Below are 27,006 nucleotides of genomic sequence, written 5' to 3'. Positions count from 1 at the left end.
TAGGTAAGATAAAAACAACCAGATGTTGGGGAGAAACACTACCTGAAACTGAGCCCTTGAAAGGTTTCTCTAATGGTTCCTCATAAAGAAGACATTAAGACATGGGGACAGTACAATAACTGTTATTGACTCTGTGCCAAGTGAGTGGACCTGGGTGAAGGGAGTTATGAGCATTTTGTGGAGGAAATGACCTCCTTTGACTGGGGAATGCTGTGGAGCTGGGACTTGGGACTTCTAGAGCTGAGTGGAATGAGGATGCTGACCAGACTTACAGAAATAAGTATCCTATGTGCCCTTGGGGATCCTGTGGAAAGGACTTCTTTGTCTTATTTGACTCTCACTGCGATGGGGAGCATTTTATTCAGGCTTTAATCTTTAATTCCCAATCAGCTGACGTCTGTTCTCCACCCCTTCCTTGCTAGGCTTTCTAACCTTGTGGAGACTCCCAAGATTGTTCGGAAGCTCTCGTGGGTGGAGAACTTGTGGCCAGAGGAGTGTATATTTGAGAGGCCCAATGTGCAAAAGTACTGCCTCATGAGTGTGCGGGATAGCTATACAGACTTTCACATTGACTTTGGTGGCACCTCGGTCTGGTACCATGTGCTCAAGGTAAGAATGAATGTGGCTTCTAGAGGCAGCCTGGCCTTGGGCCGCCCTCTTTGTTTCACGTGGCAGCACAGAAGAGGCTGCTGAGGTCTACCTGCCTCCCAGATTCTGTTTGGGTAACATTTCCATATAACTACTCTATCAGGGTTGGGCACTAAGTGGATATGCCGTATAAACTGTCTCTACAGTTTTGATGCTTAACATTTTTTTGAATAACAGCAGATGCCTAAGGTTTTCTGGCTGTTAATTGAACCAATCTATACTCCTATGACTATGTATGGAAATGTTCATATTTGCTGCAGATTCTTGGTAACATGAGAAACTTCCCATCCCCCGTCCTTATTGAGGTATAATTTATACACCATAAAATTAATCTGTTCTAAATGTATAGTTTGATGAGTTTTGACATTGTATGTAGTTGCATAACTGCCACCACCAAGATAGAGCATATATATAACAAGTTTTTTTTTTAATGTTTATTTATTTATTTTGAGAGAGAGACCATGTGCAACAAGTAGGGGAGGGTCAGAGAGATAGAGAGAGAATCCCAAGCAGGCTTTGCACTGTCAGCACAGAGCCCGATGTGGGGCTTGATCTCACGAACCATGAGATCATGACCTGAGCTGAAACTAAGAGTTGGACACTTAACCAATTGAGCCACCCAGGTGCCCATGACAGGTGTTTTTTTTTTTTTTAATGTTAGCCTTCCTATGGGTAGTTTCCCTTTTAGTGATTGTTTCAATTTTGTAATTAGCATATTGATTATCAGTGACTATGAAGGATTTTTAAAGTCTGGAAAACAATTTTTTTTTAATCTTTATTTATTTTTGGGAGAGAGAGAGACAGAGACAGAGACAGACAAGAGAGCAAGTGGGAGACGAACAGAGAGAGAGGGAGACACAGTATCCGAAGTAGGCTCCAGGCTGTCAGCACGGAGCCTGACCCAGGGCTTGAACTCATGAACCATGAGTTCATGACCTGAGCTGAAGTCAGATGCTTAACTGACTGAGCCACCCAGGCGCCCCTGGAAAACAAATTTCTTAAGTAATTTTGATTCTTTTCCACCATCATACTATTTTTCTTATCAGAAATGCCAAGGAAAGAGCAGAAGACTTGGATATGGCTCTTGTCCAAATGATCACAAATCCTAAACTAGTTGTTTCCACTGGTTTATCATGAAATTGGAGCATGTAAATCACTGCTATGCAAATGTTAGATTTAACTTTTTCATTTTAAAATAATTCCTTTTTTATAGAAAAATTGCAAAAATGGTAGGAAGAATGCCTGTGTGCCCTTCACTTAGATTCCCCAAATGTTACATTTTATTATATTCTTTCTATAAAGCAAACATGATAAAATAGTTATATATATATATATATTTTTTTCTGAAACATTTGAGAGTAGTTGCAGACATGTGTCCCTTTATCTTATAATTCAGTGCATATTTCTTGAAAATAAGGGCATTCTCGTATATAACTGCAGTATAGTTATCAAAATCAGAAAATCAATATTGATAGGATACTGTTATCTAATCTACAGATCTGAATGAAATTTCTCCAATTGTGCAATAGATAATTTCTAGTGTTATTGCTTTTCTACATTGAAATTTATTATCAGGAAATATTGGGTAAACTAATCAGCTGTAGGTTGAGGATATTTTTGTGCTGGTGGGCTTTTATTTCTTTTCAACCAAATAATCTGGTGATTGTCTAGGCAAAACATAATTAGGAAATAAAATGTTTTTCCAACAGATAATCGCCTAACATATAATCTTTTAGAAGTCCTTGGGCAATTACTGAACTTTTAAACTTTTATTAGCTTTGATTGCAGGTGTGAGAAGGAACACTCTCTGTAAACGGCATTTAAAGGCAAATTCAATTTTCTCATCAGTAATGTGGCCTTAAATTCTCCTACGGCTAGTAGTATTGATCTACTCATCTATAGAGGTCATTTTTCATTTGACTTTGTATCTAAAGTAGAAGCTTTTGGTATATATTTGTCCTAAGTTGAACAATTTTGTTTGGAATGCCCTTTCCAAATCATTTTTTGTCAATCTTACAGAGGCTCAAAAGCACAAAGTGCAAAAGGAGCTTTTGAAGTTTTCCAAATCCACATAAAAATGATTACTGGATGGGTTTGGGGGAGAATCTGTCATATTATGTGGTCTTGGAGCATGAGAGAGAAAATATCCTTTTGGAGACCCTCTGGAGCATTTTTATGGAAATTGTTGATATTTTTGGCACCTAAACCTGTTTTGTTTCAGGGTGAGAAGATCTTCTACCTGATCCGCCCAACAAATGCCAATCTGACTCTCTTTGAGTGCTGGAGCAGCTCCTCTAACCAGAATGAGATGTTTTTTGGGGACCAGGTGGACAAGTGCTATAAATGTTCCGTGAAGCAAGGACAGACACTTTTCATTCCTACAGGTCTTCCCTGGGCCCCCTCTGGGAGGGTTTCAGGAGGGCTGGAAGAGGAAGGGAGGTTGTGGTACCAGAGGTAGACCCTTCCTATAATATATTGATCCGATTATGTGGGAAAACCCTCTCATATCAGCTGATGACTCAGAATTGGACCTTAAGAAAATGCATGTGATGGCTAGTAGGCAGCATAGTTCCTTGGGGAGATTGCAGGTGGGAAGGTACAGGAAGAGGTTGATGGACCTCTTGCACTGGGCTATGCCAACTTGGTGGACAGGTAGAGAATAGGTCTCTCAGCCCCATGGCTCTAGGAATAGTGACTGGGAGGCTGGTATTGCAGTCTATAAATCAGAATTACCTGGGGTGGGGGTGGGGCTTCCCCCCCCCCCCCGCCCCTAAACAATACATGCCTAGGCTTTACCCCTAGCATTATGGAATTTTAGGTCTGGGGTGGGATCTGAGTGTATGTTTTGAAAAAGTGCCCCCAGTTGTCTCAATTTGGGGAAGTTGACATCTTTACCATGTTGAGTCTTTGATGAACCCAGTATGTCTTTCCATTTATTTAGATCCTCCTTGATTTCTTTTCTTTTAGTTTTTCAATGTTTATTTCTTTTTGAGAGAGACAGAATGCAAGCAGGGGAGGGGCAGAAAGAGAGGGAGACACAGAATCCAAAGCAGGCTCCGGGCTCTGAGCTGTCAGCACAGAGCCTGACACAGGGCTCAAACTCACGAACTGTGAGATTAAGACCTGAGCCAAAGTCAGACGCATAACCGACTGAGCCACTTCAGGTGCTCCTTCCTTGATTTCTTAAACTTCATTCTTTGATTTCAGAATTAATGTTAAGTTTTCTCAAACCTTTGGTAGAATTCTCTAGTGCAGTCACATGGACCTGGAGATTTCTTTTGTGGGGAAGTTTTTAATTAACATTCAATTTCCTTAAACTTTAGTAGGTTATTCAAATTATCTGTTTCATATTGGGTGAGCTATGGTAGTTTGTGCTTTTCAAGGAATTGGTCCATTTTATCTAAGTTGTCAAATTTATGTATGCAGAGTTGTTGATTGTATTTTCTTATTATCCTTTTGATGTCTTCCAAGTCTCTAGTTATATCCTCTGTTTCTTTTTTTTTAATTTTTTATGTTTATTCATTTTGAGAGAGAGAGCAGGGAGAGGGAAGAGAGAGAGAGAGAGAGAGAGAGAGAGAGAGAGAGAGAGAATGAATATCCCAAGCAGGCTCTGAGCTGCCAGCACAGAGTCCACCTTGGGGCTTGATCCCACTACTGTGAAATCATGACCTGAGCTGAAACCAAGAGTAAGATGCTCAACTGACTGAGCCACCCAGGCACCCTGATATCCTTGGTTTCATTCCTGGTATTAGTTTTTTGGGCCTTTTCTTATTCTGTGTCAATCTGATGGAGGTTTGTCAATTTTTCAAACTTTTTAAAGAAACACTTTCTGTCTCAATTGATTTTTTTCTGTTTATGTTTTCAGCTTCATTGATTTCTGCTTTTATCTTTGTTTTTCCTTCCTTCTGCTTGCTGTGGGTTTATTTTGCTCCTTCCAGTCTTGAGACAAGAGCTTAGATTATTGATTTCAGACTTTACCTCTTTTGTAATGTAAGCATTTGGTGCTGTAAGTTTCCCCTTCAGCACTGATTTAGCTGTGTCATATATTTTGATATGTTCAGTTTTCATTTTCATTTAGTTAAGTGTACTTTTCAAAAAAATTGGTATATAACACACACCATAAAACTTACCATGTTAAAGAGTGCAGTTAAGTTTAAAAAATATATCCACAATGTCGTGCAGCCATTACCACTATGTAATACCAGAAAATTTTCATCACTTCAAAAAGAAATCCTGTACTCATTAACAGTTACTCCCCATTCCTTCCACCCCTCCTCTCACCCCTGTCAACCCACTTTTGTCCGTTCTTTGTATATGGATTTGCCTCTTCTATTTCATACAAATGGAACTGTTCAATATGTGGTCCTTTGTGTCTGGCTTTTTCACTCTGCAAAATATTTTCAGGGTTCATCCAAGTTATAGCATTTGTCAGTACTTAGTCTTTAAATGGCTGAACAATATTCTACTGCATGGATATACCACATATTGTTTATCCTTTCATCATCTTATAGGCGTTTGTGTTGTTTTAAGTTTTTTTTTTTAATTTATGTTTATTTTTTGAGAGAGAGCAAGAGAGAGTGCAAGCTGGGGAGAGTCAGAGAGAGAGGGAAAGATAAATCCCAAGCACGCTCCATGCTTTCAGCACAGGACCCGATGTGGGGCTCACTCCCACAAACTATAAGATAATGACCTGAGCCGAAACCAAGAGTTGGACGCTTAACTGACTGAGCTACCCAGGCGCCCCCACTTTTTGACTATAATGAATAATGCTGCTATGAATGATCATGTGCAAAGTTTTGTGTTAATGTATATTTTCAGTTCTCTTGGGTGCATACCTAAGAAAGGAATTGCTGAGTCATATGTTAGCTCTGTTTTAACTTCTTGAGGAATTACCAAACTGTTCTCTAAAGTACCTAACACCATTTTACATTCCCACTAGCAATTTATAAGGGTCTCAATTTTTCTACATCCTCCTCAACACTTGTTCTTGTCTGTCTTTGCGATTATAGCCATCCTAGGGAATGTGAAGTGGTATCTCATTGAGATTTTATTTTATTTTTTATTTTTTTAATGTTTATTTTTGAGAAAGTGAGACAGAGCGTGAGCAGGGGAGGGGCAGAGAGACAGGGAGACACAGAATCTGAAGCAGGCTCCAGACTCAGCTGTCAGCACAGACCCCGATGCAGGGCTTGAACCCACAAACTGTAAGATCATGACCTGAGCCAAAGTCGGATGCTTAACCGACAGAGCCACCCAGGCACCCCCTCACTGAGATTTTAATTTGTATTTCCCTAATGATTGTTGATGTCAAACATTTTTTCATGTGTTATTAGACATTTGTGTATCTTTTTATGGAGTAGAATCTATTCAGAACTTTTGCCCAATTTTTGATTAGGTAATTTGTCTTTTTATTGTTGTGTTGTAAGAGTTTTTTTTAATATATATTTTGGATATTGTACCTTATCTGATATGTAATTTAAAAATATTTTCTCTCTGGGGGTTGTCTTTTCAGTTTCATTATAGTGTCCTAGAAAGAACAAAAGTCCAGTTTATCTACTTTTTTCTTTATTTGCTTGTGTTTTCGGTGTCGTATCTAAGATACCATTGCCTAATTCATAGTTTAAGGTCATGAAGATTTACACCTGTGTTCTAAGAGCTTTATAGTTTTAGTTATTACATTTAGGTCTTTTATCCATTTCAAGTCAACTTCTGTATATGATGTGAGGTAAGGGTCCAATATCATTCTTTTTCATGTGGCTGTTCAGTTGTCCCAGAACCATTTGAAAAGACCATTCTTTCCCTAATGAATTGTCTTGACACCTTTGTCGAAAATCAATTAACCACAGATGTATTTGTTTATTTTTGCACTTTTAATTCTATTCCATTGGTCTATAGGTCTGTCCTTATAACAGTATCACACTATTTCAATTACCATATATTTCTAGTAAGTTTTAAAATCAGAAAGTGTCAGTCTTCCAACTTTGTTTTTCTTTTTCAAGATTATTATGGCTATTCAGGGCCCTTGTATTTCCATATGAATTTTTAGCCTGTGGTTTGTATAGGTTTTTAGTAGTTGCTCTTGTTTAATTTATATGTATAATAGATATATACATCATATCACAGTCTGGTATTGACATTTTAATTAACATTTTACCAGTTTGAGGGGAAGGTTGAAACCTTACCTCTATTCACATCCCTTTACCCTTCCCATTTATAATGTATTTGTCTTAAATATTTCTTCATACGTTGAGAACCATATCATACAGTGTTTCAATTTTTGTTTCACTGTCAAACATAACTTCTAACACCCAAGAGAAGGAAAGTCTATTGTATTTACCTGTATTTTTTTTAATGTTTATTTATTTTTGAGAGACAGAGAAAGAGAGAGCAAGCAGGGGAGGGGCAGAGAAAGAGGGAGACACAGAATTTGAAGCAGGCTCCAGGCTCTGAGCTGTCAGCACAGAGAACTCAATGCAGGGCTCAAACCCACGAACCACAAGATCGTGACCTGAGCCGAAGTCGGACGCTTAACCGACTGAACCACCCAGGCGCACCTGTTTGCCTGTATTTTTACTCTTTGGTTGTTCTTTCTTCCTTCCTGGTGTTTCAAGATTCTTCTTTTATCATTTCTTCTCTGTTTAGAGTTTTAGGGTAGGCCTGCTGTCAGTAGATTTTCTTAGTTCTCCTTCATCTGTAAATGTCTTGATTTCCCTTTTATTCCTAATGGATATTTTTGCTGGATTGATAGTTCTTTCAGCACTTGGAAGAATGTTGTGCTGCTTCCTTCTTGCCTCCATGGCTTCTGATGAAATTTTGGCTCTCATTCAAATTGTTTTTTCCCTTACATGTGTCATTTCTTGCTACTTGTAATTTCTTTTTTCTTTAGTTTTCAGCAGTTTGACTATAATGTGTCTTGGCATGTATTTCTTTGGGTTTATACTGTTTGTGTTGACTGAGCTTCCTGAATGTGTAGGTCTATGTTTCTGTCATATTAGTGAAGAAATTTTTAGTTGTTATTTCTTTGAATCATTTTTCATCCCCACACTCTCACTTCTTTTCTTTGGGTCTCTGATTATCTGAATGCTGTATATATTTTGCTGTATTCCACAGATCCCTGAGTTTATTTTTTTCAGTCTATTTCCTCTTTTGGTAATATTGAGTACTTTCTATTTCTCCATTGTTTTTATTCTTCTGTTGAGTCCATCTGTTTTCATTATTTCAGATATAGTATTTTTCGGTTCTAAAATTTACATTTGTTTCTTATATCTTCTCTTTCTGTTTTTTTTTGTTTCAAGCATGTTTATAATTGTTCATTGAAACATTCTTATGATCACTGCTTTAAAATTGTCATACAGTTCTAATATCTTTGTCTAATGTTGTGTATTGTATAATTCTGGATTTTTTGTTGCACAGATTTGTCTATTCATATGTCAGTATCATATTGATTTGATTACATTGGTTTTATAGAATGTTTCACATATGGTGAGGCAAAATTACCTCCCCTCATACCCATCTGCTTTTCTCTTTTATAGGTTTCTGAGCCCAGGCACTTATTCATCCATTTATTCATCTTTGAATCCTTTGCCTAATAGGGTCTCACATAATACCTTTTCTATGCTGGGCACTTAATAACTATTTGATGAATTGAATTTGTCTACCAGAGATTTGAGTTGGATTAATTGCTTATTGGTATAAAGTCACACAAACTGGGTGTAATCTAGTACATTACTGGGTGTAATGCTTAGTTCCATAAGCATTGCAGGTCTGCTGAATGCCCCTGCATTGGTCTAGGTGCTAGGGACAAAAGATTGATAGATCATTTCAGTATAATGTTCTAGATTTTTTAAAGTTTATTTATTTTGGGAGAGAGAGAAAGCATGAGCAGGGGAAGGGCAGAGAGAGGGAGAGAGAAAGGATCCCAAGCAGACTCTGCTCTGACAGCATGGAGCCCAACACAGGGCTCAGTCTCATAAACCGTGAGATCATGACCTGAGCCAAAATCAAGAGTTGGATGCTTAACCGACTGAGCCACCCAGGCTCATTTCAGTATAATGTTCTAATAGCCACAATGGAGGCATTCACCAGAAGTTTTGGGAGCATGGAAAAGAACACTTAGTCTAGCTGGAGGTTTGTGAAAATATTCTCAGAAGAGTAACACCTGGCAGATAAATGTAGGAGTGACCAAGAGGAGAAAGGCAGAAAAGCCCTCTCAGACATAGGGAAAGGCATGAGCAAAGCAAGGCTATGTGAAGTAGTTTATGGATACTGGAGCCTAAAGATCAAAGGCTGGAAACAGATGAAGCTGAGAAGGTAGGCGGGCTGAACTTACCCAAGAGGTGGCTGGGGGATCACAGTAAGTTTATTTGTTTATGTAGCAAAAGATATAAAGAATAATGTAATAAACATTTATGTGTTTGTAACCCAACTAAAAAAATAAAACATTGCAATTATATTTGAAGCCCCCTGTATACCTCTCCTCACTTCATTCCCATTTTTCCCTCTCTGAGCTAGCCATTGTTCTGAAGTTGGTGATTATTTCTATTCCTTTATTGTATAGGTATAGCTCACCAAACCAATATCTAGTATTGTTTTACATGTTTTTGGATGTTATGTAGATGGAATCATATTAGACAGTTCTTCCCAACTTTTTCCTGTGGACATTATGAGATTCATGCTGATACATGTAGTTGTTCACTCAACTTTTCAATATTATATTGTATTAGTATATGGCAATTTATCTATTCTCCTGTGGATGTACATTTTATTGAAGAGTTTTGAGCAGGGGATGACATGAACAGATTTGTATTTTAGATACATCACTTAGGGTTGAGATGTGGAGGATAGACTTCAGAGATTGAGATTTGCACAGAGCAGTGGTTTACAAACACTTTGCACTTTTGCACACCTTTACACTCTTTAGTATTACTGAGAACCCCAAAGGGCTTTTATTTATGTGGATTATAGTCATCAATATTTACCATATTATAAATTAAAACAGAGAAAATTTAAAAATATTTGTTTATTAATTCATTGAGAAATAAACTCATTACATGTTAGCATGATTAATAATTTTTATGAAAAATAGCTATTTTCAAACCAAAAATGCAGTGAGAAGAGTGACATCTACCTTTTTAAAAATCTTTTTGATGTTTAGATTAATAGAAAATGACTGATACTTAAATCTGCTTCTCGGTGTTGTGATGTCATGTCATTTACCCTCTGGAAAACTCCACTCTACACCTGTGAGGGAATGAGGGTGAAAAAGACAACATCTTAGTATTATGAGCATAGTTTTGACTTTGCATATGCTCTGAAGGAGTCTCAGGGAGCCTCAGGATTCCCTGGACCATACCATGAGAACCGCTGGTGTAGAGGAGCCAGTTTAGAGGCTGTTGCAAATAGCCTAGGTGACAGGTAATAAGGGATCTGAACCAAGGCTTTGATAGGATGGATGGACCGGGAAAGGAAGATGAATATGAGAGATATTTAAGAGTAGAATTAGAACTTCCCAGAAGGCAGTGTAGGGTTAAGGGCAAGGAGAATAATTGAGTTCCATCTAGGTGCACACTGTACACAACCACCTTGTGAAATAGATATTTAGCTAGAAGATGGCAGACTTTGAACCCAGGTTTGTTCAACACAAAAGCTCTTTGTTTTACCTGGAGTAAAGTTAGAAGGGATAGACTTGGCAAGGAGGTAATGCCCTTCTAAGATATGGGAGAGAAGATGGGTGAGGCATCAAAGAGACTTGAGGTTGAGAGGAGGAAAGTCGAAAGAGTTTATTAACCCCAAAAGGTGGTCCAGTTTAGGGTTATAATGGTGGCAGAATGGGTGTTGGAAGAGTGGAGGAACTAAAACTTTCTGAGTCACTGCTGGCTGGCTGCTCTAAGGAGTTATGTTTGAGCTGAGTGGGCAGTGATGTCCAGAGGAAGTAAGGTCCTCTGCCAGCTATGATTTTGCCATGTTACACTGCAGGATGGATCCATGCTGTGCTGACTCCCGTGGACTGCCTTGCCTTTGGAGGGAACTTCTTACACAGCCTTAACATCGAAATGCAGCTCAAGTGAGTACTGAAGCTATTGTGATCCTGAGTTGGCCATTCCCACCTGCTAGAGTCCTTGAGTTCTCCCCTTTAGTGAGAAGTGCAGCATAGAAGGAGGCGAGATGATGAGAAGGGAATAGATACTGGTTCCTGATAATGATCAGTGTGAGAATGAATACCCCTTCCTTACTTAGTAGTTTTGTGACTTTGGGTAAGTCACATAACATTTGAGCTCAAGTTTCTTAACCCACAAAGTTGGATCTTACAGGGTAGTTGTGAGGATTAGAGATAATGGATACAAAACATTCAGAACAATACCTGATACACAGTAGGTACTCAGTAACAGGATCCTTATTATCATTGCTATTATTGTGCCTGCTTCCTCTAGAGCCTATGAGATTGAGAAGCGGCTGAGCACGGCAGACCTCTTCAAGTTTCCTAACTTTGAGACCATCTGTTGGTACGTGGGAAAGCACATCCTGGACATCTTTCGAGGTATGGATCCCTTTCCCAGCTGTCCCTTTTGCCCTGCTTCCCCAAGTGTGTGTGTGTGTGTGTGTGTGTGTGTGTGTGTGTGTGTGTTCATTCCATCACCACAGAGAACTCCCTAGTGCTACTTCTTTATAGTCTCACCCATTCTTTCCCCTTGCACTATCCATACTTTCTGGAAACCGCTGATATGTTTCCCATCTCTATAATTTTGTCAAGAATGCTGTAAACATGGAATCATATAGTGTGTGATCTTTTGAGATTGACTTTTTTTTTTATTAAGTATAATGTATGGTAGAGCATGTATTTTAACTTTATTTAGCAAAGGTGGCTGAGAAAGTTGAATTACAGTGAAATTATCCCTATCCCCTGCTAATTAAAGTAAGAAACTCAAACTGGACAGTCTCAGAGTTTCCTGAATGTGCTTCCCATGAGATGAAGACAAGGCCAGTCCTGACCATGCTGGCATCATTGTGTTGGTATCAGACCAGGTGGTAAGCCAAACTGCTGGGTTTCTTCTTTTCTGCTTTGAAATGGAGCAGCAACCTTGCTCAGACCTGAGATTCTTCAAGGTAACTTGGCCATGAGCAATCAGTATTTTAGATTTACAAAGAATCTCAAAGGCCAATGAATACAGTCTTCTACCTACTACTTCAGGCCCTTAATCTGCCACCTAGACAGACTGCACTTAAGTGTTCAATCAGAGGCTCAATGATTAGCCACTTGTTACCTGTTCTGAATAGCTCAGTTCAGTAGAAAATTCTGTATTGACCCTAAAGCTGGCTATCTGTCATAACCTTCTCTTGGAGTGACTCAGGGATAAGGGCATTTATTAATGGCCCTTCATGTCTGTGTAGGTTGCAATCATGGTTCTCCTGAGTGTTTGCATTTTGAAACCCAAGAGGCAGAGCACACTTCCAGTGTGGTAGAAGGAACATAGGCCTCAGATTCAGATAGACATGGCTTCAGTCTTAGCTTTGGCAATTACTAGGTATGTGCCCTTGGTTAAGTCTCTTTGCTTCTCTGAGCCTCAGTTTCCTGGATAGTAAAGTGAAGATAATGATGCTTGGGTAGTAGGTGGGTATAAAGATTAAATGAGATAGTAGATGTTAAACGCCCAGCATGTAGTAGGTACTTATTAAATGAACACTATTGTAAGAACTGAGATCTGGAGTCATGCCTAGAACCCTGAGTATTTTCTCTGATTGCCTGAAAAAAGAAACAGTTCCTTTGCTTCCCCACATGGCTTTATTGACCCTCTGCCTTCCTCCTTCGCCCTTTAGGTTTGCGAGAGAATAGGAGGCACCCAGCATCCTACCTGGTCCATGGTGGCAAAGCTCTGAACTTGGCCTTTAGAGCCTGGACAAAGAAAGAAGTAAATATACTTATTTCTCTACCTCCTTTATAGTTGTGGCCTCCACAGAGACTGGCTTTGGGTAGATGCTTTGGGGTGGTGGATGAGACCAGGGAGGCTTGTGGCCTTCTGGGGTTAGAATGGAGGACTGGGTTAGGACTTTTTGGATTACATTTTTAAACCTTTCTTTCTGATTATAAAAAGTGATACAGGCTTACTCTAGAGAATTAGAAAAAATACAGAAGAGTGTAAGGAAGGAAAAACATCACCTGTAATTTTAGCACTCAGAGGGAATTAACATTAATCTGTGGGTGTATTTTCTTCTGGTCTTTTTTATATGCATTTAAGAAACATGATTGCTATCACTAAACATACAATTTTGTATCTGAATTTGTTAGCTTATGTTAATTTCCTGTGTCCTCAAAGTTCTCCAGGAACATTTAATAGTTACATGATATTCTTTTGCAGGGATATACCATCCTTACCTAACTGCTTGTTTATTGTTGCTTTATTTGGGGGGTAGTTATTGAAAAATCATGCAGTGACTATCTGTTTGCATCAGCCTTTTTCCCTCATCTCTTGATTGTTGCTTCAGGATAGATTCCAAGAAGAGCAATTTTTGGCTCAAAGTATATGAAAAAAACGTAAGGCTCTTACTGCATACTGCCAAAATGGCTTTGTAGAAATACACCAATGTCCATCTATCCAATTGAATACTAAACAGCTATAAAAGAGAATAAGGAAGTTTTCTCTATACTGATCTGGAAAGATCTCCAGAATTTGTCAAGTAAAGATGTAGAATCATGTATATAACGTGCTTCTTTATGTGTTAAAAGTGGGGAGGGGGGACAAGAATTACATTTATATGTGCTTGTATTTGCCTGAAGACACAATCTGGAGGGATGTAGAAGAAAAGTGGTTACCTGTGGGTGCGGGCTAATGGGACTGATGGCATGGACAAATGTATGTTGAGACTTTTCAGTATATCTCTTTATATTATTTGATTTTTGAACTCTGTAAATGGATTACGTACTCAAAATGTTGACTTAAAAAAACAATTTTAAGAAATACAAAAAAAGAGAAATATCAATATTGTTCTCATGCTTTTGATATTCTTTATAGACTTTTCCCCCTGCATATGGAGATCTTCAGCCATTATAGGCTTAACTTGTACAATGTCTCCATTTCCTGTTGCCAACCTTCCCCCCTCAGATATCCTTGGACTTCATGTCTTGGGCCTTCTCTTCGTCCCTGGACTCACCTACACCTGGGCCTTAGCCTACTGTTCTGTTTCTCCACATCCCTCAGGTGTGGCTGCCTTGGGTTTCATTTCGGACCTTCCCCTCCCCCCCTCCATGAGGTGAACTTTGGAGTGACTCTTTCCCAGGAATAACAAAAGGGAGGGAGGGCGGGAAGAGTCTTAAGCACTCAGGCCCTGAGCCAGGTTGGCCCCAAATAGCACAGCCAAAGGGAGCTGGAGGAGAGTAGGACACAGATCTGAGGAGCCCATTCTTATGGAATAAGTCTTTTGTGAAGTGAAGATGACTTCCATGGGAGGTACTCACTCCCTGACCTTTCCAGAGCCCTTGGGCTGGGTGGAGGGAGCTATTAAATTTATCCAGCTGGATCACATGGGTTCTCGGACCCCACCCCTGCCCAGCCACCAAAATAAAGATGGATTAAAAGAGTCAAGGAAAAAAGAAGATTCAAACCATGGGAAGTAAGAAGGTAATGCTGAGTTTTTATCAGTCCTCTGGATACAGAAATGAAGTGAAAACTGGTAGAAGAAATCACAAGGGAGAAACTTGGGAGATCTGTCTACATAAAGATGTAAATCTTGAGGATTCAAAAAGATTACAAACAAATTAAAAGAGAGACAACCAAGAGGTCTTAGCCTTGGTTGCTGTTGAGCTAGCCATGGGCCTGTAGCTGCTCAGCACTGAGCTCTGTCCTCACAAGTAAAGAGGCCACGTTCTCCCCAGGGATTCTGGACTTTTTGAGGGCTATGGCCCAAGCCCACCATTGAGTTCCTCACACCTCTTGACACTGCCCTTTATCAGATACAGGTTTTGCAAATACTGCCTCACAGTCTCTGGTTTGTCTTAATAGTGGTTTTGGAAGAGAAGATTTTATTTTTTATGAAGTCCAATTTATCAGTTGTTTTTCTTTTATGGTTCATGCTTTTTGTGTCCTCAGAAATCTTCGTTTAACCCAAGGTCACAGAGATTTTCTCCTCTGTTTTCTTCTAAAGGGGTTATAGTTTTAGATTTTACATTTCAGTCTATGATCCAATTTGAGTTTGTGTGCCTGTGTGTGAGTGTGTGGTGCAAGATGTGGATTGAGGTTCTTTTTTTTGCATATGGGTATCCAGTTGGTCCAGTACCATTTGTTAGAGTAACTACCCTTATCCATTGAATTACCTTGGTACCTTTGTCAAAAATCAGTTGTCCGTTTATGTGTGGGTCTATTCCTTATGCCTTTTGTTTGACAGGCTCTGCCAGACCACGAGGATGAGATTCCGGAGACAGTACGGACCGTACAGCTCATTAAAGATCTGGCTAGGGAGATCCGCCTGGTGGAAGTAAGAAGCAGGGGAGCAGGGGAGGCGTTTGGGAAGGGCTCAAGGCTCAAGTGGCAGGTCAGGCTTCTTCAGTTGGCTTGAGAGCTCAGGGGAAGGGTTGGAAAAACCCCACCAAAGATTCTGTTTATTCATTCATTTAAATAATAATTATGTGCCTTGAGTGTCTCTCACATTAGGCTAGGTGCTTAGAATATGTAATTCAGTGTCTTCCCACAAAGAACTTGGAATCCTGTAGAGGACTCTGGGCGAAGTTTACTGCCTGAGCCTCAGTTTCCTTGTTTCTAAAGTGGGGATAATTATACCTACTCAGGAATTTGTTAAAAGGGTTACATAAGGTAATATATGTTGAGCACTAAGTATAGTACTTGGCACATAATAGGTATTCAATAAATTCTGATGGTGGGTCACAGTAGTAGTGGGTGGTGGAGTTCATAGTAGTAGTTGTTGTTACTAATATTTTGACTCAGTCTCTGCATTCTACAAAATGACAGCTCTTCCATGTTAAACATGATTACAAAGCCATGTTTCAACAGGTGCTTATACCACAAGGCAGTAAGGTGTAGATGGTAAGAGACTCAGAGAAACTTGGGTTCTGGTTCCTGCTCTGTCACTTGCAAGCCCTTCAGAGCCTTAGTATCCTTATCTGTAAAGGGAGAATAACACCACCTTTTCAGAGTTTTGTTAGGATTAAGAGCTAATGTATGTAGAGCCCCTCGCACAGTGCCTGGCAGAGTAAGTACTCAATAAATGTGAGCCATTGTTATTAATAGACTTTGCAGCAAAGAGAGAACTCAGTGTGGGCTGGTGAAGTAGCAGAGGCACCAGAGGAGAATTGGACTTAGGGAAGTTTAAACTTTCCTTTAGCTCAGAAGCTGTCAACTTTCCATTTAGCACTCAGGATATAGGCACTCAAATCCATGCTAAAGGGTGGTCAGCGTGAGCTACTGGGAAGTTGGGCTTTCTAGCCTCACCGCTTACAGCATGTTTCACTGCCTACACCATAGCTTACATTGTCCACCTCCTACCCCATTTTCCTGCATTCCCATCTGTCACAGCCCTTCAGACTTTAGTTACAAGGCCTGCCTTTTCTCCAGCTCTTTGCACTTAAACCAATTTTGTATATACAAAATTTTGAGCTTGTTAGAAAAGGACTTAGAGATGGATCATGTCTGGTCCATTGGCTTTCAAATGTTTTAAAGCAGTGGAACCTTTTTTTTTCAAATGAGATCCTACATGGAAGCTGAATCAAAGCATAGCTGCAGTGAATAAGATAAAAACAAGAGGCTTAGAATTACACATGTTCCTCTTGTTTGCCTTCTACCTACTTCCAGTCTTCAGGGCTCCTCCCAAGAAGTTCAAAGGAGCCACAGATCATCTTTTGAAACCACCTTTCCAGTCTGATCCTTTAATTTTACAGCCAAGCAAACAGCCTCAGAGTGTTCAGATCACTTACCTGTGGTCACAGAGCTAGCTAGTAGCAGAATCAGGACTAGAAACTCTCTCCTCTCAAATCCTGCAGTCCTTAGAGTTGGAACCATAGTTTAGTACTCAAGTATTTTCTGTCTCATGCCAGCTGCATTTGGAGTCTTTTCTCTCCAATTTTGACAGTAGTGCTGGGCTTTTTCTCTGCTCGTCTTCTCCTTACTTGTCAATGGCTGGGTAAAGATATGCCACCCCGTAAATTCTTGATGACACATTGTGAAAAAAACTAGGGTGTGCATCTAGATGTGGAGCATCCGTAAGCCACTTCCATGGCACTAGTGCCAGTGCCATGAACAGTCCTCTGCTCTTGGCATAGAGAGAACTCTTGAGTAAGCTCTAACCCCCTCGTGTACTAACACTCTTGTAGGATATCTTCCAACAGAACGTTGGGAAGACGAGCAATATCTTTGGGCTGCAGAGGATCTTCCCAGCTGGCTCCATTCCCTTAACCAGGCCAGTCCATTCCACTTCAGTATCCATGTCCAGGCTGTCACTGCCCTCCAAAAGTGGTTCAAAGAAGAAAGGCCTGAAGCCCAAGGAACTCTTCAAGAAGGCAGAGCGAAAGGGCAAGGAGAGCTCAGCCTTGGGGCCTGCTGGCCAATTGAGCTATAATCTCATGGATACATACAATCATCAGGCACTGAAGACAGGCTCTTCCCAGAAAGCAAAGGTGGGTGCTGGCCCATGGGTTCAGCCCAGCCCTTTTGGGTCCCTTGGAAGAGCAGGGTATCAAAAGGGTTGTCCTCTCTTCCCACCTCCCTTAGGGCCCCTGGTGTTTGGCTACCAGTCCCACTCATATAATAGGCATTTATTGAGACCTTGTCTGTGCTGGGCACTGTGATAGGTGCTGTGAATGTAACCTTCAAGAGGCTGACAGGCTAGTGAGAACGGCAGGCATAAAAACGAATGAGTGCAATGAGGTATTGTGGATGCCATAATCAAGGGTGTGTGGGGGACCCTGAGACACAGAGGGGTGGATGATTTTATGTGGGCATAAGCTATGATCAGGAGCTCTTCTCCCAAAAAATGACACTTGAGCTGAATCTTGAAATGCTGGTTGGGAATGACATTTAAGAACATGGTATATGAGTGTCATGTTGGAGTCTTGAACAGGTCCTTAAGAAAAGCCCTTCTCTGGGGCTCTACCTTGCTTCAAGATTGTGGTGCTCTCCATGGGCATGTGAAGATCCTCTCCCCTCTTTTTAGAGAACACGGTTTACAAGATTGATAGGTTTCCCCTGGGGTAGCCATGCATTGTCAACCTCCTGTTCCTGGAATCATTTGGGGTGGGGGTGGGAGACAGTGTAGCAGAAGGCCTTGGTTCAGGTGATTTTAACAGTGAACTCAACCAGTGAAACCGGAAGGAACTGGTCATCGTGATTCACATGGGAGTCCCAGACAGGTGACAACTGAGCCTCCTCCTTCTGCAGTTCAACGTCACTGGTACCTGCCTGAATGACTCAGATGATGACTCGCCAGACTTGGACCTTGATGGGAATGAGGGCCCGCTGGCCCTGTTGATGTCTAATGGCAGGTGAGGTGGGAAGAAGGAACACAGAGATACTGGGGCTGTCAGTTGCAACATGTCACTGAGACAAGGCATGGAATTAGGACCTGGGGCTGGAACATGGGTGGGGGGGGGCTTACTGTACTTGGGGAAGGACCCAGATATTATGAGATATCATTGCTTAGTTCAGAGAACTATGGTTGTGTTAGGGGAGAGGCCTGGAATCTAATTGGCAGTTTGAGAAAAATCTTGTATACAAGTTCTAAAAATTTCAGCAAGTCAGTGGGTCAGAACCACTGGCAGGAATAAGGAAGTATAGCATACTGGTTAAGAACATTCATTTTTTTATATACCTTTTGCAATTAGATTTTTAGGAATTTTGCAGAAATATTTGCACAGGTACGTAAAGAGAAATGTTCAGTGTTCACTGCATCATTGTTTGTAATAGTAATTAGGAACATGTTCATCAGTAAGCATTGGTTAAATGAATTATGGCACATCTATAGAGTGGAATAGCATGTAGCTATTAAAAAGAATTGAATTAAAAAAGAGTTAAATATCTATTGACATGGGAAAATATCCAAGATATATTCTTAAGCGAAAAAATCAGGTTACAAAATAATATATAGTAATAGTTCCATTTTAATTTTTAAAAATGGTGTGTGTGTACACATGTGTGTGCGTGTGTATATGCTTGTGTAGAAAAGTGGCATACATATTTCTTTATTTTTATTAAGTGTTTGTTTATTTTTGAGAGGAGGACAGAGGATCTGAAGTGGGCTCCGTGCTGACACAAACAAGCCCAATATGGGGCTTGAACTTACAAACCATGAGATCATTACCTGAGCTGAAGTCGGATACTCAACCGACTGAATCACCCAGTGCCCCTTCCTTCATTTTTAATTTAACTTTTTTTGAAGAGGTTTAAAATTTAATTTATGCAGTTTAAAATTGAAAAAGTACAGAAGAATACTTAGTGAAAAATTTTGTTCCTGCCCCTCCCTGTTCCCCAGTTCCCTTCCCCGTGGACAACCAGTGTCAATGATTTTCTTCTAGAGATAATTGTACACATTCATGCAAATAAGTATATTCATCGTATATTTTATACTTGTCACATCAAACCTGTAATAGTAGTTCTCTCTGGAAAGTAGGAGAAGGGAGCCAGGGGAGTAAATTTTTACTTCAGTAGCATTTGATTTGTGTACAATGAGCATGTATTACTTTTCCTAAAATAATTTTTAACAGAGCATTTTCTAAAAGAATAAAATAAAAGCATTCACAGCAAAAAGCATGGGCTTGGGAATCAGGTCCAAGTTTGAATCCCAGCTCTGACACAAATTCACTATGTGATTTTAACAAGTTAATTAACCCTGCACCTTAGTGTCCTCATTATATCTCTTCTGTAGATAAAGCTTCCCCTCAGGTTGTTGGAGGACTAAATGAGATTATGTATGTAAAGTGCCTATCACAGGGCCTGACACATAGTAAATGCTTAATAAATGGTAGCTCTTATAAATAAAATGATGAAGATTAAAGGTGATGGTGGTGGTGATAGTGATGATGGTGTGGGTATAGCCAGAAGCTAAGTAGATCATCAGAAACCCTGAAACACATAGGCAGAGGCAGAGGCAGAGGAAGACCGTAAGAGTGATCGTCTGGACACTCAGAACACCAGACAGGAAGAGTCAAGAGCCAAGTAAAGTATGAACAGTAGAGGAATACAAGCATCAAGGATACCTTCATAGCCTTTTTGTAGGAAAAGGCCTTCAGATCCCACTTAGCTGAGAAATCAGTGAAAAGGGAATGTGAGAGCAGGGCAGATTCTGAAAGCAGCAGAGCTGTTCTTGGGGTTTGAGAATCTAGTTACTAAATAATAATAGACTGTTGAGCATTGTCTTTGTCCATGGTCGATCTCCTGGGTAGTAAAAAATTGAGAATCCTAAGGATCCAACCTATAATGGCTGTTGAGAATACAATGAGACATTTTCCCCTTCCCCACCAGTCTCTTTTTATGTTGCTTCTGTCACCTCCTGCAGCTGCCAGAGACTGCTGTTAAGTCAACCTAAAGAGACAAGGTACAGAAATATTTACAGACAATATGATATTATGGCTGGGCTTTTCTCCAGAATAATCCGAGGTATAGACGAAACAAGACTGGTTATTGATAATTGCTGAAACTTAGCTGAATGAAAGGTACATGAGAGTTTTTTATACTTTTATATTTTTGTATATGTTATACATTTTTTACAATTAAAAGTTAATAAAAGATCCAGGGTATAAATAGCTGCCATTTATTGAGCTTCTGCTTTGCGTCAGATTTTATCTTAGCTGTTTAGTACATTATTTAGTCCTCACAACAACCTTGAAGTGTTGTTATCCCCATTTTATTAATATGGAAACTGAGGCCCAGAGAACTTAATTATAAGATTAACTACCATTGGGCACTTGCCTTGTGTTGGGCTCTTCATTAGCTCATTTAATCCTCCTAAAACCCTGTGGGGTAGGAAACAGGTCAATTTAATGTCAGCCAATTTACTGAAAGAAAGCCAGTTCACCAAATGGCTGCTGAATGTATCAAGTATACTGATTTACCAAAAACTGGTTTCTTTTTAACTATACGGTTTATTTCAACAGTTTTTACTGGTTAATATTGTTTGCCATATGTAACAGGATTATTTAAGCCATTTTTAAATTTTTAATTTTCTCCATTTCCTATATATATATATATATATATATATATATATACACACACATACATATATATGCATACATCTATATATACACATATATAGGAAGTATATATATATATACACATATATACATATATGTATATAGGAAGTATGTGTATATATACATATAAAGTTTGTTTGTTTTGAGAGAGACAGAGCGCAAGTGTAAGCAGGGGAGGGGCAGAGAGAGAGGGAGAGAGAGCATCCCAAGCAGGGTCTGCACCGTCAGCACAGACCCAAGTGTGCGGCTCGAACTCACAAAGCATGAGATCACGACCTGAGTCGAAATCAGGTCCTATGCTCAACTGACTGAGCCACCCAGGTGCCCCTTTATGTATTTTAATAGCTTTTTTTGAGGTATAATTTATATACCATACCTGCTTTAAGTATACAATTAAATGACTTTTAGTAAATTTAAAGAATGTGCAACTATCACCACAGTCCAATTTTAGAACATTTCTATCACCCCGAAAAGATGCCTCATGCTCACTCATACTTAGTCCTTTGGTTCTCTTCTCCAAGCCCAAGCAACCACTAATCTACTATCTGTCTCTGTAGATTTGTCTTTTCTAGACATTTCATATAAATGGAAAAATATAATATGTGGTCTTCTATGTCTGGCTTCTTTCACTTGTTTTTGACGTTCATCCATGATGTAGTATGTATCATTAATTGGTTCCTTTCTACTGCTGAATAGTATACCATTCTATGGATATACCGTATTTTGTTTATCCATTAACTAGCTGACAGCCATTTGGAGTGATTCCACTTTTTGACTATTATGAATAATGGTGTGATGAGCATTTGTGTACAAGTTTTTGTATGGGCATATGTTTTCATTTCTCACTTAGTAACATTTTGGGTCATATGGTAACGTTATGTTTAACTCTTTAAGAAACTGCCAAAATTTATTCTGAAGTGTGTGTACTACTTTATGTTCCCACCAGAAGTATACTGGCTAACATTGTTATTGTCTGTCTTTTTTATTATAGCCATTCTAATGGATATTAAGTGGTATCTCATTGTGGTTTTGATTTGCATTTTCCCAATAACTACTGATACTAAGCATCTTTTTGTGTGATTATTGGGCATTTGTATATCATCTTTAGAGAAATGTCTATTCAGATATTTTGCTCATTATTAAATTGGCTTGCTTGTCTTATTATTGAATTCTAAAAGTTATTTAAATATTCTGGATACAAATCCTTTCCCAAATAAATGACTTGTAAATATTTCCTCCCAGTCTATGGCTTATCTTTTCACTTTCTTAATGGTATCTTTTGAAGCACAAATGTGTTGATTTTTACGTAATCCCAGGTCATAAAGATATTTTCCTGTATTTATTTCTAGAAGTTTTATAGTTTTAGCTTTACATTTATCTCCAGGATCCATTTTGAGTTAATTTTTGTATATGATGTGAGGTAAGAATCCACATTCATTTATTTGCATGTGATACCCAGTTATCTTAGCACCATTTGTTGAAAAGACCATCCCTTCTCCCACTGAATTGCCTTGGCACCTTTGGCAGAATGCAGCTGACCATAAATTTAAGGGTTAGTTTTAGACTCACAGCTCTGTTCCACTGTTGTATATGTCTGTCCTTATGCTCATCACACTACCTTGATTATTGTTGTTTTATAGTAAATTTTGAAACCAAGTAGTAAAAGTCCTCCAACTTTGTTCTTTTTCAAAATTCATTTGCCCATGTTAAGTCCTTTGTATGCCTATATACATTTTAGTATCAGCTTATTAATTTATGCAAAAGAAATTAGCTGGATTTTAATAGAGATTGCATTGAATCTGTAGACCAGTTTGGGGGGTGGGGCTTGCCTTCTTAAGAATATTGAATGTGACTTTTTATGCTCTCCTTCTCTTCCTTTTTAGTGCCAAGAGGGTAAAGAGCTTATCTAAGTCTCGGCGAGCCAAGCTCACAAAGAAAGCAGATAAGGCTAGGCTGGTGGTGGAACAGGTGATGGAGGATGAATTTGACTTGGATTCAGATGATGAACTGCAAATTGACGAGAGATTGGGAAAGGAGAAGGCAACCTTGATAATAAGACCAAGTGTGTACCTATTCTTTCTGTTCCTTCCCTGCCCATTTCACATTTGTTTCTGGTACCCTTGATAGACCAGAGGCCTTAGGCCTGAGCTTTTTGACATTCTGATTTACAAGCTCTTTAGGCCTCCATGTATTCTCTGCTCTAGAGATTTATATATAAACCAGTCCAAACCTCCCTCAATTAGTTTTCTGTGGCCATTACTTTTAGGAAAATTATAGTCTTACTTTTCCCCCTGGGTGTTTGGCTCAGATGCTTATCTTAGCTTCATGATAAATGCATTTCATTATTTTCTAGAATTTCCTCGAAAGTTGCCCCGTGCAAAGCCTTGCTCTGACCCCAACCGAGTTCGGGAACCAGGAGAAGTTGAGTTTGACATTGAGGTAGGAGCCTGCTCTGTGTCTAGTCTTCTGCCATTCTGGTTACAGAGACAGAAGACAGATTGTCATTCTAGTCGGAGGTAAAAAGATATCCTATGCATTCAATTCCTAAAATATTTATTAAGTGAAAGATTGTGTGCTAAGTACAGCTAAGCATATAACTGGGAGATCATAATTTAGTTGACATATTTTAAAAATCCTTTAATGCAGTGGAGTGCCTAGCTGGCTCACTCAGTTAGGCTTCCAACTCTTGATTTTGGCTCAGGTCATGATCTCACCGTTTGTGAGATAGAGCCCTACGTCAGGCTCTGCACTGACAGCATGGAGCCTGCTTGGGATTTCTCCCTCTCCATCTCTCTCTGCCCCTCCCCCACTCACACTTTCTGTGTTTCCAAACAAACAAACATTAAAAAAATCCTTTAATGCCAGGTAGAAGAAAAGGCACTGCAATGTAGCAGAAAGAGTATCTGATTTGGAATATCTGATTATGACTTTACACAAATTATTTACTGAGCCTTAGCTTCCTTATCTGTAAAATGGGAGTTAACAATACCTACCTCACCAAGATGCTGTGAAGATTAAAATACTTGGTGCTTAGAAGATACTAGTATCCGGAGTGAAAATGTCAACACTGTATTGGGGCCTAACTAAACCAACCCTCAGCAGCTGAGGTGATATCCTCTTTCCCCAACAGGAGGACTATACAACAGATGAGGACATGGTAGAAGGGGTCGAAGGCAAGCTTGGGAATGGGAGTGGTGCTGGTGGAATTCTTGATCTGCTCAAGGCCAGCAGGCAGGTGGGGGGACCTGACTATGCTGCCCTCACGTGAGTACTGTCTTTGATTTCCCCTTTCCAGGTGATCAGACGCCACACCCTCCCACCCCCACCCAAAAGACTAGATCAGCCAATCAGCAGATATTTATCGAGATATTTAAAGGGACAAAGAATTAGCAAAGGCATTCAGGCTGAGAGACTAAAACAGACATGAAATCTGTCCTGGGGAACTTAAGATCTGACAGAAAGTGGATGTATATATAGACTTCAAAAGGGATCAATTTTGGGTTTTTTGGGACTTGGAAGAGGGACTGGAAGGGGCATGGAAGGAAAACTGGGCCTTTTCTGGGCCTTGTTTAAAAAATGAAAGAATTCAGCATGGGCGAACAGTGAGGGAGGTGCACCCCTCTTTTTGCCACCTTCCTGCTGTCTGCGGAAAGACTTGAGGCAAGAAGGACTGGCCTTGATGTGAAGACAGTCTTTGATATACTGTCTTGATCCATTGGCTTGATTTCTGGTTTCTCATCTGGAATTGTTCTCTCCTTCCTCTCACCCTAAGCCCCACTATTGTTCCTTCTCCCTGACTGTTCTGATGACTATTTTCCTCTGACAACTACAGAAACTCCCTCAGCATTTCTCCTGTCCCTTGCAGCGAGGCCCCTGCCTCTCCCAGCACTCAGGAGGCCATCCAAGGCATGCTGTGCATGGCCAACCTGCAGTCCTCATCGTCCTCACCAGCTACCTCCAGCCTGCAGGCCTGGTGGACTGGGGGCCAGGACCGAAGCAGTGGGAGCTCCAGCAGTGGGCTGGGCACAGTGTCTAGCAGTCCTGCTTCCCAGCGCACCCCAGGGAAGCGGCCCATCAAGCGTCCAGCATACTGGAGAACCGAGAGCGAGGAGGAGGAAGAGAATGCCAGTCTGGATGAACAGGACAGCTTGGGAGCATGCTTCAAGGATGCAGAGTATAGTAAGGGTCCAGGCCAGAAGCGCTCCCCCTAGTCCCAGTCTCAAACCCAGTCCCAATCCAGGATAACCTGGGACAGTAGTGAGCAAAGACCTTACCTTAAGCCTGATGTTTGCCTTCTTTGAGCCATGTTTTCTTAATCTGTAAAATGGAAATACCTACAGGTTGATTCAAGAATTAGAGATGGTGTTTGTCCAGAGCACCTGGCACATTGTCTTGCTCATGGAAGACCCTCAAAAAATGGTAGCCATTATAATTAGCTATCATCCATTTTTAAAATTGTCTAACCTCCTTTGCTGGTAATTCTTTTTTCCCTTCTTGCCTGTTTTACCTCCATCACTTCCACTTCTCTGTTTGGTTCATCCCTTGCAAAGGTATATAATGACCTTTCAGCGGGCTTTTTACATTTAAGAGATGACCTTTTTTTAAGTTAAGATTTATTAAGTACTACAATATATAAAGCACTTTTTTTATATAGTGCAGTTGACTTTAATGTGGGTTTTAATGTTGGTTTTTTTAAATTCTCATTGATCAAAATTCAAACAAGACTGAGAAAGCAAAAGAGCCCTTTGACTAATACTCTTCCTCCTCTGAGGAAGGTTACTTGAAGGTTACCTGTGCTATTAGTTGATGTATACCTTTCATTTTCTTGTACTTACAACCACATGTGGACATAAATAGATAGGGTTTTGTGTAGTATACATGGTTCTACAACTTGCTTGGATATCTTTCGATATCAGTACATGGAGATCTATCTACTTGATCAATAACATTGAGATCTACCTGTTGCATAGTAGCCTATAGCATAGATGTGCCACCATCTGTTTAACCATTGCCTTCTGATTAACATTTAGGTTGTTTCTGATTTTTTAGTTTGACTAACAATGCTGCATTGAAAATGCTTGTAAATAACTCTTGGTGTGCATGTGCCAGCTAACATTTCTATAGGGTAGCTAGACCTGCTGGATTGAAAGGTATGTATAAAATAAATGTTAATAGTGCCAAATTTCCCCTCCAAAAGGGCCAGTATATGAGCAGTGTATGAGACATACATGTTTCCCCACAGCCTTACCAGCTGTGGATATCATCAGTCTTCTTAATTTTTTGCAAATCTGATAGCAAAAGAAATGGTGTTTCAATTTGTTTTATATGCTTATTGGCTCTTTTTAAATTTATTTTCTGTGAATTGATTCATTCTTTCCCCCATTTTTCTATTAGGATGTTGATTTTTTTATTGCTATGTAGGAGTTCTTTATATATTCTAGATTTGTTAGAGTGTTTTTTTAAAATAATTTTTTTTAATGTTTATTTATTTTGGGAGACAGAGTGCAGGGGGTGGGGGGCAGAGAGAGAGGGCGACACAGAATCTGAAGCAAGCTTCAGGCTCTGAGCTGTCAGCACAGAGCCCATTGTGGGGCTCGAACCCATGAAGCGTGAGATCATGACCTGGGCCGAAGTCAGACGCTCAACCAACTGAGCCACCCAGGCACCCCTAGAGTGGTTTTTTTTTAATTTATATTCTGGAAATGTTGCAAAATGTTTTCTTTTAGTCTGTTGCTTGTATTTTATTTATGGTATCTTTTAGCATGTCGAAGATTTCAGTTTTTACATAGTCATCTTTTATCGATTTTTTTTTTTGTATTTTATGTCTCGTGTAAGAAAACTTTCTTATATTTTTACCTAAAGCGTGTGTAGAAGTCAAAATTGTATCTCTTTCTCTGGAATTAAGTTTTATGAATTGTGGGAGGTAAGAATGTAAATGTAATTTTTTCCCATATGGATAGTTATTTGCTCTGACACCATTTATTGACTGGTTCATCATTATCCCCCTGGTTTGAAGTTCCGCTTTTGTCATAAACTAAATTCCCATGTGTATGTGGATTTGTTTTTCTACTCTATTTCCAGTTCTGACCTTTAATAGCTATATGACATTGGACAAACTAGTTAACCTCTCTGTGCTTCTCTAATAGTACCTACCTCATAGATTGTTGTGAGGA

General features: G+C 39.7%; 1 protein-coding gene across 6 annotated transcripts in view; it reads left to right on the top strand.

The window, feature by feature from the left end:
- Nucleotides 1–27,006, top strand: part of PHF8 (PHD finger protein 8) — an 88,779-nt gene that overhangs the window by 29,940 nt on the left and 31,833 nt on the right. For 5 of the 6 annotated variants that reach the window (XM_030304707.1, XM_030304708.1, XM_030304706.1 and 2 more), the window contains 12 exons: nucleotides 423–609; nucleotides 2,870–3,032; nucleotides 10,624–10,711; nucleotides 11,079–11,185; nucleotides 12,463–12,554; nucleotides 15,025–15,114; nucleotides 16,964–17,266; nucleotides 18,027–18,130; nucleotides 22,717–22,895; nucleotides 23,187–23,272; nucleotides 23,964–24,097; nucleotides 24,699–25,012. In XM_030304707.1, coding sequence (XP_030160567.1) covers nucleotides 423–609; nucleotides 2,870–3,032; nucleotides 10,624–10,711; nucleotides 11,079–11,185; nucleotides 12,463–12,554; nucleotides 15,025–15,114; nucleotides 16,964–17,266; nucleotides 18,027–18,130; nucleotides 22,717–22,895; nucleotides 23,187–23,272; nucleotides 23,964–24,097; nucleotides 24,699–25,012 — 1,847 coding nt within the window. The remainder of the gene's footprint in view (nucleotides 1–422; nucleotides 610–2,869; nucleotides 3,033–10,623; nucleotides 10,712–11,078; nucleotides 11,186–12,462; nucleotides 12,555–15,024; nucleotides 15,115–16,963; nucleotides 17,267–18,026; nucleotides 18,131–22,716; nucleotides 22,896–23,186; nucleotides 23,273–23,963; nucleotides 24,098–24,698; nucleotides 25,013–27,006) is intronic. The other variant, XM_030304709.1, reaches the window with a different exon arrangement.

This window comes from Lynx canadensis, chromosome X (assembly GCF_007474595.2).
Source record: "Lynx canadensis isolate LIC74 chromosome X, mLynCan4.pri.v2, whole genome shotgun sequence".
In the NCBI taxonomy this organism is placed as follows: domain Eukaryota; kingdom Metazoa; phylum Chordata; class Mammalia; order Carnivora; family Felidae; genus Lynx; species Lynx canadensis.
The sequence above is the reverse complement of the archived record's forward strand: the minus strand, read 5'-3'. Positions and strand labels throughout refer to the sequence as shown.